This window comes from Setaria italica, chromosome IV (genome assembly GCF_000263155.2).
Source record: "Setaria italica strain Yugu1 chromosome IV, Setaria_italica_v2.0, whole genome shotgun sequence".
Taxonomy (NCBI): domain Eukaryota; kingdom Viridiplantae; phylum Streptophyta; class Magnoliopsida; order Poales; family Poaceae; genus Setaria; species Setaria italica.
Genome location: NC_028453.1, coordinates 23913899 through 23927230, shown reverse-complemented (window position 1 = coordinate 23927230; position 13332 = coordinate 23913899). Strand labels below are relative to the sequence as shown.

At 47.4% G+C, this 13332-nt stretch overlaps 2 protein-coding genes across 2 annotated transcripts; both read left to right on the top strand.

Annotated features, from left to right (window-relative positions):
- The first annotated feature begins 2409 nt into the window (after positions 1 to 2409).
- Positions 2410 to 3653, top strand: LOC101768389 (late embryogenesis abundant protein 31). Its single transcript, XM_004965396.3, has 2 exons — positions 2410 to 3210; positions 3308 to 3653. The coding sequence occupies exons 1-2, from the start codon at positions 2518 to 2520 to the stop codon at positions 3479 to 3481; spliced, it is 867 nt and encodes a 288-aa protein (XP_004965453.1). The 5' UTR covers positions 2410 to 2517; the 3' UTR covers positions 3482 to 3653.
- Positions 3654 to 4754: 1101 nt separating this feature from the next.
- LOC101776491 lies at positions 4755 to 5439 on the top strand. Its single transcript, XM_004966969.1, has 2 exons — positions 4755 to 4983; positions 5105 to 5439. Exons 1-2 carry the CDS (start codon positions 4755 to 4757, stop codon positions 5437 to 5439), a joined length of 564 nt encoding a protein of 187 aa, XP_004967026.1.
- Positions 5440 to 13332: the final 7893 nt, after the last annotated feature.

Sequence of the window (13332 nt, the reverse complement as noted above, 5' to 3'; positions counted from 1 at the left end):
ACTGGTGTTATCCTCCCATGTTTCATATGATTGGAACGAGAAGAGAACAAAGTTTGAAACATCATAAAATAATATCTACAACATCATAAAACCTTTACATTTCCTACCCTAAAAATATAAAATATTTTTAAAATATTACATAATAATATTTGTAACATTAGAGGACATCATCTAAATATAAAATAAATTCAACAAATTTTCTCTTAAAAATCTATTGACAAAAAGTGGCCAAGGATTAGGGCTATCCGGTTATGGCTGCGACGGTCGGTGTGAGATCAGTCCAGTAGTGCAGCCCGTAGCGCCAGAATCTCATGATTTCAGTAATGCAGCTTGACAAATTCACTGCTCGGAGACTTTCTTTACTCTCAATTTTAAATAAATATATGTAGCATACATAATACGAAAAACTCATTTTTCGACATTAGTGTTTTCCTTGTACTCTATTTTATCTTTTGTTTTATTCAAGGACCCAAATCTGCAGGTACGGCCTGGTGGATTCGGATGTTTGGCCATGGACGGATCATATCGGATATTTGGAAAACACTAAATGTGAATTAATTATAAAACTAGTTGCATAAGCCGTGGTCAATTCGCGAGACGAATCTATTAAGCCTAATTAATCCATAATTAGCACATATTTACTATAATATCACATGTTCAAATCATGAAGCTTAATAGATTCGTCTCGCGAATTAGTTTTCATTTATACAATTGATTTTATAATTAAACTATATTTAATACTCTAATTAGTATACGGTGCAATCGAACTTGATTTTATAATTAAATTATATTTAATACTCTAATTAGTATATAAACATTAAGACTTACGCGTCCAGTATATCGGTGCAATCGAACTTGATTTTATAATTAAATTATATTTAATACTCTAATTAGTATATAAACATTAAGACTTAGGTGGTGTTTGGATCAGTAGTTCATGAGCTAAATTTTAGCTCTAAAGTTTAGCCCCTAAAATTTAGTTCTTCTGGGTTGTTTGGATCCATGGACTAAAATGGATTAAAATCCATAAATGCTGTTCAACAAAGACACTATTACCCTCCTTCCCTACCCCTCCTCTCCACCAGCAGCACCACCACCACAACAACAACCAGACCTCCACGTCGCCGTCGCCGCTCGCACCCAGCGTGCCGCCGGGCCTGCTCGACCCGGCGTCGGCGGCGTTCCTCTTCCTCGCCGCGCACGTGCGGGCGGAGGCCGGGGGGGGGGGTCGGCCGGAGGCGGCGGGGCCGAGCGGAGGCGGGGTCGGGCGGAGGTGTTGTGCTGCTTGTGCCTGGGGGAGGACTTCTCGCTGGAGCCCAACCCGAGCGCTGTCAGGCATGCACCCCAGGCCCACGAGTAGACCTTGGACGGCCCACTAAGGGACGTACTCGGATGTGATCAGGATAAAGGGATAGGCTTATCCCACTCGGACTAGTCAAGTATGCATATGGAAAACTACTCGGGCCACATCGAGTAGAACTCTGTAACTGTACTCGACTAGGACTCGGACTTGTAACCCTGCCCTCCCGTGTATATAAGGGCGGGTAGGGACCCCCTCAAAAGGACACTCCAAATGCATCTAAGATCAATACAAACAACCACACAGGACGTAGGGTATTACGCGATCTAGCGGCCCGAACCTATCTAAATCGTGTTCCTTGCGTCATCATTGATTCCTTGATTCTCGACGATCCTTGCCGCACAAAAGATCACCTAGGGTACCCCTAGGCGGGTTGCCGGTCTAAAACACCAACAAGCACCAACGGCAAGGAGGACCCCGGAGCACGACTTCTTCTCCGCGGACTGCAACCCGCACGCCGACTTCCCCAACTCCGCCGCCGCCGCCGCTTCCTCGTCGTAGCAGGCCCGACGCCCGCATTGGTTAGCATGCAGGCGGGGGGCAGGGTCGGCCGGAGGAGGGGGGGTGGAGGCGGCGGGCGTGGGTGGCGGAGGAGAGAGGAAGTGCGGGAGGGGCAAGGGACCACACGGAGGAGAGAGGAAAGGGGGGCAGAGGTGGAATTTGTGGTCCTGGGATCACTTTTAGCCCAGTTTAGAGCCTCTTTGGGAGTTAAAATTTTTAATCCAAAGTTTAGCTATTTGTCACTTTTTGTCCACATGTTTGGATCCAAGAGCTAAATTTTGATCTAAAAGTGCAGATCTAACCTCATGGATCAAAACAGACCCTTACGCGTCCAGTATATCGGTGCAATCGAACTCTGCGACGAGACGACACGAGGGCAACTTACACGAAGCGTCTGTACACGTGCAGCTCATGCCTTCGCCGGCCAACCTTTTTGTCGACGACACGAAGGCAGGGCGCGTCAGCCGGTGCGCCGCACGCGTCACCACGCTGTGCGCGCGCCGACGCCGACCACGGATGGCCATATCCATGTCCAGGCCCATCCCAAACACTATGCATAAAATCGGCGTGGCAGAAAGGCAGGCTAGTTCACCCTGCCGAGATCCACTCCACGAACTCGCTAGAGAAGAAGACCGAGCGCAGATCGAGAGGTAGCAATGGCGCAGGCGCAGCCAAGGAGAGAAGAGGACCCGCTCCAGGCGCAGCAGCAGAGCGACAAGGCCCAGCTGGGCCAGGGCCAGGGCCTGCAGGACCTGCAGCCGGAGCAGGCGGCCATCAGGTACGGGCACGTGTTCGCCGTGACGGGCTACCTCGCGGGCCAGCCCATAGCGCCGCGCGACGCGGCCGCCATGCGTTCCGCTGAGGACAGCGTGCCGGGCGTCCAGGTCCCCGAGGGCGCCGGCGGCGGCTTCAGCGCCGCGACGGCCATGGAGACGGCGGCGGCCTACAACCAGGCCGTCGGCGCCGTGCGCCCGGGCCAGGCCAGCGACGCCGCCGCCGTCCAGGGCATCACCGTCACCCAGACCGCCGTGCCGGGCGGCCGCGTCGTCACGGAGTTCGTCGCAGGCCAGGTCGTGGGCCAGTACTCCGTGGCGGATCCGCCGCCGGCCGCCGAGGAGGACGCCACCAAGATCACCATCGGCGAGGCGCTGGAGGCGACGGCGAGGGCCGGAGGCGGGCGCCCCATCGACCGCGCCGACGCCGAGGCCATCCGCGCCGCGGAGATGAGCGCGCACAGGGCCGACGTCGCCATGCCCGGCGGCCTCGGCGACCAGGCGCAGGCCGCGGCGCGCGCCAACGCCCAGGCCACGCGCGACGGCGACAAGGTCAAGCTCGGCGACGTCCTCTCGGTGAGCCAGCTGATGCGGCAGTGTTGAATGCTCTGCAAGCTTCTGATGAACCATGTAACTGACGATGCTCTGCTGTGCTTGTCTGGGCGCGCCGCAGGACGCGACGGCGAAGCTAGCCGGAGACAAGGCCGCGGGGGCGGAGGACGCGACGAGGGTGATCCAGGCGGAGACGTTCAACGACGCTGAAGCCCACGCCAGGGCCGGCGGGGTGGGCGCGGCGGTGACCACGGCGGCGAGGCTGAACGAAGACAACCACCTTGGCGACGCTTGAATTTTGTTCCACCCCGCGTCACCGACTCGTTCGTTGTGTAATGTAATGTGACCCGTAGGAAACTGTGTGATGGAGCCAGCTCCAAGAGGATGCCAGTATGCACCCGCGTGTATAGCTTAGTTTGGTACTGTAGCTCTGTGTGCGCAGAAATAAAATGTCGGTTTCTGTGATGTCTTGTTCTGGCCTGATGCTCAGCTCAGTTACTCACAAAATGTCTCAAGACATTTCGAGAATTTAGTGGGAAGGAAATTGCTGACGAGTAGAATCAAGTGCTTCAGCGAAAAGTATGTTCCATCATCAGTAGAGAGTTTTTTCCTCCACAGAAAAATGTCCCTTCAAAGACCAAAGGAAAAGTGCGCAAGCGGTGCAGCTATGCAAGACCAAGAAAAATATGAAGTCAGTACCATAATATTCCTACAGCATGATTAGTTGAATGCATAATCACATGATTTGTTGATTGCATAATGTTTGCTGCCTTATTTTGTTTGAAACCTATCAACTATCATGAGTTATATGATCAAGTAGAGTCTACGTGTGATGAGTGAGATTGGTGTCATCTTCTCTTCTGTGTACTCGCCGGTTGTTCGCGTGATACTTTTTATCCATCTAGATCTCATAAAGTTACAAAAATGTCGTTACTTGTCTCTAAAATCAAGGATGAAGTTTTTGTTTGTTTTAGAATGTTCTTTCTTGCTTGATTATTATGATAACATTGGTAACATCAATTGCGATCTGCCATTTTTGTGTTACTTTAGAATGTTACTTGCTTGCGGTTGACTCATGCGCAGCATGTGCCCTTTGCTCATGCCTGCTTACACGTCTTATACAACAGAAGCGTCTGAATATATTTTTGTTCTAAAAAACATGTTTGACCGAGCACACCTACCTACCCATGGTGCTCCCTGCATGTCGTAACGAAACCAAAGCAATCTGTTCTACTCTAGTCACAGCAAAGGCACTCCTGAGTGAGATCACGTCCACCCCTGACAACAAAGCCTACCATATATAGCGTTAATCTCTCAACACTCAGATGCGAGCGAGCAAACGAAATTTCACATTAGTACAGTCTACAATTGCAAGCTTAGAGCCAGTACGTCTTTGTTTGATTGAACTGGATTCAGAATTAAGCCACAGCTAGGGAAGCATGTTTACCAGATCACCACACCTCCATCTGCTACTTGTCGGGGTCCTGGCAGCGATCTCAACCACGGCAAGGGCCCAGGTGGTGGTCTTGCCGAACTGCAACTTCCAGGAGGTGGACCTGGTGCCGTGCATGGCGGCGGGCAGCGCCGCTGCGGCCGCCGGCGCGGGAGGTGGCAACATCAGCGACGCCTGCTGCTCGTCGCTAAACAAGGCCCTCGACGCCGGGCACCGCTGCGTGTGCTCGCTGCTGCTGTCCAACGGCGTCTTCGCCTCCCTCGTGACCAACCTCCTCACGCTCCCGCTCGTGCTGCCGCTGCCCGGGTGCTTCCTCTACGCACCTTCCCTCGCCGCCTGCCAAGGTACCCAAGATCCAATCCTATCTTTACATCTCCTGCAGTCCTGAGGCCGTAATTAACAAAACTAGGAGCACTGGTTAACAACTGATGCTGTTATTGACTAATTAAACTTTGTTCGTTTCAGCGACGCTGCAGCAGCAGACGAGTGCACCACCTGCAGCAGCCTCGTCAGCTGCGAAAACGGGAGGCGGCGCTGCGGGGGCGGCGCTTCCATCGTCCACACAGGCCGCCGCCGCCGCACCGCCGGTGAACAAGCGTGCAGGTCGAGAACAGGCTGACGACGGGAGGGCGAGGGGAAGCCTAGGAGGCGATGGCAGTAGCGAGGGTCCTAGTCCAGCGGGGAGCGTCAGCCGCAGCGATGCGTGCAGACGTCCCAGCTCTGACGAGGGGAGAGCGTGCATACTGACCTTAGCGGTGGCCGTGGCTGTATTCTGGTTCAACCGCATGACGGATTCGTAGGACAATTAAAATCCGGAGTTGAAAACGCTGATGGATTGGACAATCATCAGGATGTGTTGTGCTCCCTGTTTTTAAAATGTATAAAAAAGAACAGAAAAAAATAAAAGAATACTAAAGCTCATATGCATATTGTGGTGAGCATATGTAGACCCTTGTTTACTTCCCTCCAAAATCCCAACTTTGACACTATGCAAAAAGAAGATTTCCCATCACATCAAACTTGCGGTACATGCATGGAGTACTAAATGTAGATGAAATCAAGAACTAATTGCACAGTTTTGTTGTACTTTGCGAGACGAATCTTTTGAGCCTAATTAGTTAATGTTTGGACAATAATTCACAAATACAAACGAAATGCTACAGTTGCGCATTTATGGCAAAATACCAATTTTGCCACTCCCAAATTGGAAACTAAACAAGACCTAGGAATCACCAGCGAGTACAATTCGTACAACTTCTTTCTCTATTCTTCGTTTTTTCTCCTCACTACAATGTGCAGACATGCGTACACACCACAAAACAAACACACCCACGAGTGCATCCTCTAGCACTACAGAGGCCTAAGTTAGATCTGAGACGACATGGAAACTAGCATAAATGGGTGTGTTTTACAGCAGTATAAAGAACACTAGATGTTACAGCCAAAACCTAAGTTATGCCAAGGTTCGCAGCTGTATAAAGGAACACCAGATTTTTTTCAAAAAATAAATAAATAAAGAACACCAGACCAAAACCCATCCCGAGTCCTTTCTCAGTACTAGTGGACGTGCACGTGGCGGCATGTGATATAAAAAGGATTGCATAACATATATAATGTAATAATAAATAGTTACTATATTATTGAAACTGAAATAACATATAACTAACCATCCAAATTCAAATATTTGTTAAAAATTAAACAAACTACGTTCATCAATTGACACCCCCACAAGAAGTTTAGATATGGGAAACTGAAACTTTGAAAAAATAAACATTTGGACAATTAACAGATCGAGCTACAGAACGCGGGTGCAGTTGCCGTCTTCTTCACCTGACCTAAACATATAGTCAAAAGGATACTTCAAAGACCGTCTGACATTTTTGTAAGGGCGGTGTATTGAAGTATATACGAATATAGTCAGATTGAGCGGTCACTGCCTCCTTAACGCATTCATGAACCTCGTAGTCCATTCGGAAATAATTTCTAACATCTGCAAAAAAAAAATAACACCATTTTTTTTCACAAGCAATACTTTTTATGGAATTATATCAAAATACCTTCGAGTGATGTCAACCACGGGTGCGCTGCAGTTTCACAAAAAGTGATTGTAGTCAATGCAGTTCCCTCCAGGCACCCTGTAATTGGAGATCATGATAACATCAAAATGCATCACAAGTCAAAATAAACATAATCCACAACAAAATAGATGGAACGTTGGTACTTACATATATTCTAGTCTACAACAACCTTTGCAACCACTGCAATGTGGTTGTGGACATCTGCTGCAAGAAATTGTTTATGCCCGTCGACATCGTTTTGATCGACCACCAAATGGTGGAATGCTAGTGTACTTTAATAGAGATGGTTTATAGCGTAGATGGGTTATACAAAATTATAGAATAAGACAAGCTCTTATTTAAATAAATGTGTAACTAAACAAAACTAACTTTGTGTCCGCCAAACAGAATTCCCTTGCTCCATATGGATGAAGTAATTTGTAGTCCGTTGGACCAACAAATGCCACCACCACTACTACATCCACCTTAGTCCCATGAGGTAGAGCCATCACAGTCGCCAGATTCATGAGATCACCAGAATTGTTCTGAATAAATATATAGCAGATGTTGATGTAGTGGATGTGCACGTGCGCGAAATACAACATGAGTGTTCAGATGAAATATAAAGAAGAAATATCAATTAAACATCAGATGAAAAAAAGCATGAAAGCATGAGTGTTCAGGCACTACCAAGATTTGGAAGGTAATAAGAAAATTCAATGGGAAGATAAGGCATCCAGAGAAAACAACACAATTGAAATGATATGTTAAACTAATCTGAAAATAATAGGTCCTTAAAGTGGCTTCTATCTCTATAATAAAACTAACCTTATAGGCATTCAAACTAACCTTATAGGCATTCACGATTACATGTTCCATAAACACCGGTTAATACATGTAGAAACCGAGATGAAATACTTATAAAACCTACCGAGTAATCATAACAGCATATAAGTATAGATACAGATGAAATATATATGTACCAGGCATTGGGTGATAGTAGACCCATCTGACTTGAACATGTCGATGGTGGTTTCTTCCGGATCCCCATTGCCAAGCCCTCCTTCACCTAACCCCGTGTCCTGCTCGGAAGGAACATTGATATCATCTGATGCATCAACGTATCCCTGCATTATATTATAATAGCAAAAATCAGGAAAGCCTATAACATAAAAAAAATCACAAGCGCAAGAAGTTTTTGTCATCAACTTAAAGTGATACAATTGTGAGGCATTTGGAGAGTAAAGGAACATGAACCCCCATTTGTGAGATGCGCTAATAGGAGACATCAAAGAGGAAAATGCAGGTACACGTCTGGGTGGCCTGCGCGAGAAAAAGAGAGAATGGTTGCGAAGTGGTACGTGGAGGGAATATATAGGCAAGTCGTGTCTCCTTTATAGAAGGAAAGGAATAACAAAATTGGATATAGCGGATGTCGGCCATACATCCCCGGGTCCACCAGAAGATCTGTACGGACCCACTCAAGGGGATGTACTCAAGACATATCAGGATATGAAGACTACGCTACAGGGCAATGTAGACTACATGGACTCGCTGAAGGACTAGCCAGAAGGCAGTAGGACTACTCTAGCGAGTTAGATTAGGACTCTGTAGTCATGTCCGACTAGTACTCTTGTACCAAAGACTACCCTATAACCCTGCTCCCCCGACATATAAGGGCAGGTAGGGACCCCCTCCAAACAAGTTCAATTGAGTACAAGTATACAACACACAGGACGTAGGGTATTACGTGATCTAGCAGCCCGAACCTATCTAAATCGTGTTTCTGCGTCACCATCGACTCCTTGATTTCGGCGACACCCACCAACCAAAACACTACCTCAGGTATTCCGTTGATAGGTTGCCGGGTTAAAACACTGACAGTTGGCGCGCCAGGTAGGGACTATCGTCGAAATTCTTCGTGCGAGGTCGATGGCTCCAGTCATCATTAAGGCTGCGTTCGTGTTTGAAGCAGGCACAACGTTTGTTTTCAACTCCTGGGTCTGCATCGCTGACGGCATTGGAGGTTTCCAATGCTGCATCATCAAAGAACCGGAGAAGAAGCATCTCGGTGGAAACTCTTGTCGACATGAGGTGGAAGATTTCGTCGAGAAACTCGAATTTTTTTGATCTGAATAACACCGGGTTCGGCCACAACTCGGATTCAACCACAACTCAGACTAGTCCGCGCGGACAAGCAATTCCGCCATCGTATGGACCGGATAAAACTCCAAGCTGATTCCCGCTCGGACTCCAAAACGTGGTCACGGCTCATCAAAAAGCTTTATCCAAAGTCCAATCCGGACTAGAATCAATTGAGGACCATGACTATGACTCGAACTCTCTTGAAGAACTCCCCTTATCAGGTCCGCAGCAGGGCTTGGTAATCACATCAACACCGCAAGGCAGATTTGTCTACTGGCCGGGTATGAAGCCATCCTTCCTGGCCCAGGACAACGAGTCACGCCTCATCGCACACTTGGGCATCCTCCCATACCAAGAGGGTACTCCACTCTCACTGATCCGCGAAGAAGATGGCTCCACTGAGGTCATAACATCCAGCTCTGGAAGCTACTTTCCGGATAGAGAACTCTTTGTTGTTGTTTCACCAGCTGATGGAACAGGAACCAGCAATCAACACCAACATCAGGGAACTCCTCATCAGGAACGCTAAGTCGAAGAAATCTCCCAAGATGAATTATCAGCTGACGCCCCGGAGGGTGAAACTAGCAGCCAGAGAAATCAAAGAAGAGCAAGAAACACTCAGAGAGCGAAATATCATTGACTTCTAGCTGCAAGACTTCCCATCGTGAACCTTGACAGAGCATTCGAAGTAGTACAAACACGAGAGCACAACATGCCACTTGCCACTATTGCCTCTATCGACCTTGTCGCCCGTTCAATACCTCCGAACAAATACAGCGATCTCCTATCATACTTGGCAGAACACGCATACAAACTCCTCGACAAGGAAACACCAATCCCATCCGTGCCTCGCAACCCAAGTCACCATAATGATAGCAGAGACCATGCAAGACACTCAAACCAACCACATGAAGAACCAAGATAACATAGGGGCGTACTCGAAACTCCAAGATGAAATAGAGATGCAGCCGAAGGTAGTCGTACAGCCTCCACGGAAGGCCCACGTCACCGTAGAGCTAATCCTGAACCCTCGCACATTAGTGATCTTAGAGAAACATTAAACCACAACCGTGATGCTTGAGATATAATCAACAATCGCTGCCGTGAACGTGAAGCTGAGAGTGATGACAATGACCTCTTCCCCGCTTTCACAAGACGAATCATGAAGACTACTCTTCCAGAGAAATTCAAACCAATGGGCATCACCAAGTATGATGGCAAACAAGATCCAGTTCAGTGGCTCTGCTGCTACTCACTAGCAGTCCAAGCTGCAGGCGGAAGTGATGATACAAAGGTTATCCACTTCCCCGTATGCATGGAACCCACACCACTAACCTGGCTCAAATCTTTGAAGACTCACTCCGTCGACTCATGGTCTGATCTAAAAAAAGCTTTAACAAGCAACTACGCCGGAGCTATGCAGCGTCCTGGCAACATAATTGACTTGGCCCAGGTTAAGCAGCAAAAGGATGAATCCTACACAGCTACCTACGCCACTTTTTCGACAAAAAGGCTACAATTGTCGACATCTCAGAAGCAGACAAGATCGAATGCTTTCAAAATGGCCTTTGGGATCGATGTATGTTCTAATACTTTGGCAGACGCTGTCCAAAGGATGTCAAAGAACTCAAAATTATAGCTCAGTCATGGGCAGACGAAGAAGATAAGGAATGTGAAAGGTTCGACTTAGACTACAATTGCAGACGTGACAACAATAACCAAGGTAACAACCAAGAACTAGACAGAGACCACAACGGTGATCATTGAAACAACTACTCAAGCAATCAGAATCGCAAGCGCAAACCAGACAATACAGTTGCAGCAATGTCAAACTCAAGCAAGAAAGGACCAAACAAACGAAATGATAGCCCTTCATTCAATGAACTACTCAAGAAACAATGTCCATGGCACCCGCACAACAAGCATGCTGTAATAGACTGCTACAACCTTCACAGAGTGATGCAAGAGTTGTCAGAACCTCCCGCCAACAACAATAACAATAACAACAATAAGGACAAAGGCAAGGGCAAGATGGATGAAACTGAAGACGGCGAAGACAAGTTCCAGATAGTGTCTAAAACTGTCAACGTCATTTTCGGTGGAATTCTAGGCACTACCTCCAAGCGATTCAACAAATTAGTACTCAAAGAAACCATGGCTATCGAACCAGCCACCCCTACACCTCTCAAATGGTCTGAGGTATCCATTACCTTCAACAGAAAGGATCAATGGACCAACTTTTCAGAATTAGGACATTTCCCTCTGGTACTAGACCCAGTTGTTGCAGGATCAAGACTAACTAAAGTACTCATCGACGGCGGTAGTGGACTCAACATCATTTTTACCAAGACTCTGAGCAAGATGGGCCTCGACATCATTGAAATGCTTACCCCAATGGATTCTCCCTCCTACGGAATCGTCCCAGGCAACGCAGCTATCCCACTAGGACAAGTCATCCTACCTGTCACCTTCGGCACCAAAGAGCATTACCGCACAGAGTACATCAAGTTTGAGGTGGCTGACTTCGAGACTTCTTACCACGCCATCCTTGGAAGACCAGTCCTGGCCAAGTTCATGGCCATCCCACACTACGTGTACTTGCTACTAAAAATGCCTGGACCAAAAGGAGAACTATCTCTTCGTGTAGACCTACGATGATCCTATGAATGCGACATGGAAGGTGTTGAGATAGCCATGACTACTCAAGTTCCCAGCTCCATGCAACAATTTTTCACTGCGTCAAAGAAGCTCATCCCAGCAGAACTCGAAAATCCAGAGAACAAGTTGGAAGCCACTAAAGTCAAGCCAGCAAACTTCAAAGCCATTGACCTCGAGACTGGCGACCTATCCAAAACAGTCCTGATTAGAATAGGGCTAGACCCTAAATAGGAAAGCGTGCTTGTCAGTTTCCTTCGGGCAAATCGAGACATTTTCATGTGGAAACCGGCTGACATGCCAGGTGTGCCCAAGGAACTGATTGAGCACTCACTCAACGTCGATCCTAAAGCTACTCCAAAAAGACAGCGGCTATGAAGATTCGCTCAAGATAGAAGAGACACAATTAAGGAAGAGCTAGCCAAATTACTCGTTGCAGGCTTTATAAAGGAAGTTTTCCATCCTAATTGGCTAGCCAACCTAGTTTTAGTTCAAAAGAAGAACAACAATGAGTGGAGGATGTGTGTCGACTACACAAACCTTAACAAACATTGCCCCAAAGATCCCTTTGGGCTTTCCAGAATCGACCAAGTAGTCGACTCCACAGCTGGATGCGCACTACTCTATTTCCTCGATTGTTACTCGGGTATCACCAGATAGCATTCAAGGAAGAAGATCAAGCCAAGACTGCGTTCATCACCCCTTTCGTAGCATTCTGCTACAAGACAATGTCCTTTGGGCTGAAGAATGTAGGTGCGACTTATCAACGCGCAATTCAAATGTGCTTTGAGAAACAACTACACCACAACGTAGAAGCCTACATAGATGATGTAGTAGTCAAAACCAGGAATCTAGATGATTTGATCGTAGACTTAGAAGAAACTTTCACAAGCTTGCGAGTGTTCCGATGGAAACTCAATCCTACCAAGTGCGTTTTCGGTGTACCATTGGGGAAACTACTCGGGTTTATGATTAGCCATCGAGGCATCGAGGCAAACCCCGATAAAATCTCCACCATCACCAATATGCAAGCCCCATCTAGCATAAAAGATGTGCAGAAGCTCACAGGTTGCATGGCAGCCCTACATAGATTCATATCAAGACTTGGAGAACGGGGTCTATCCTTCTTCAAACTACTCAAGCGACAAGACAAGTTTCAATGGACAGAGGAGGTGGATAAGGCTTTGTTACAGCTGAAAGACTTCCTGTCAAAGCCACCAATCCTCACAGCTCCAACACCAAATGAAGACTTGCTCTTGTACATCGTTGCAACCACTCATGTTGTTAGCACAACAATAGTAGTCGAAAGGTCTAAGCCAGGCCACGTCTACGAAGTCCAGAGACTAGTATACTTTGTTAGTGAAGTACTCTCAGACTCCAAGACACGGTACCCGCTGGTCCAGAAGCTACTCAATGCCATACTACTCACTTCGTGGAAACTGCAACATTATTTCCAGGAACACAAGGCGTGGCATACCCTCTGGCTATCCTTGGAACGTCGTTCCCATGGTGCATCATGTGGGTGCAAGTGCGGTCATAGTACGGCAGAGGCCGGGATTATAGAGCATTGCATGCCAAAGGCAGTTGGCCCTGACACGTGCCTAAGGGATCGATGGGGACGGCTGACAAATGAAGCAACCCTTCGTGGTGTGCGGATGTCGTGAGATTAGATTCACCATGCATGGTTAATAAATTCGAATCGATTCGTCTGCCTCTCACAGTTTGGGACTACTTGATCGCTATTCTGCACTGAGTAATGATGAAACATGATTGAGAGATTAAGTTGATGCTTGTCATAATTTGCTTGGAAACTATGCTTGCTTAGAATAGTTGCTA

What these genes read in the sequence shown, in the direction of transcription:
- LOC101776491 (XM_004966969.1), top strand. Translation starts at nt 4,755, where the DNA reads ATGGCGGCGGGCAGCGCCGCTGCGGCCGCCGGCGCGGGAGGTGGCAAC. An exon ending in TTCCCTCGCCGCCTGCCAAG is followed by an intron (nt 4,984 to 5,104) that starts GTACCCAAGATC and finishes TGTTCGTTTCAG; the next exon opens with CGACGCTGCAGCAGCAGACG.
- LOC101768389 (XM_004965396.3), top strand. Translation starts at nt 2,518, where the DNA reads ATGGCGCAGGCGCAGCCAAGGAGAGAAGAGGACCCGCTCCAGGCGCAG. An exon ending in AGCTCGGCGACGTCCTCTCG is followed by an intron (nt 3,211 to 3,307) that starts GTGAGCCAGCTG and finishes GGCGCGCCGCAG; the next exon opens with GACGCGACGGCGAAGCTAGC.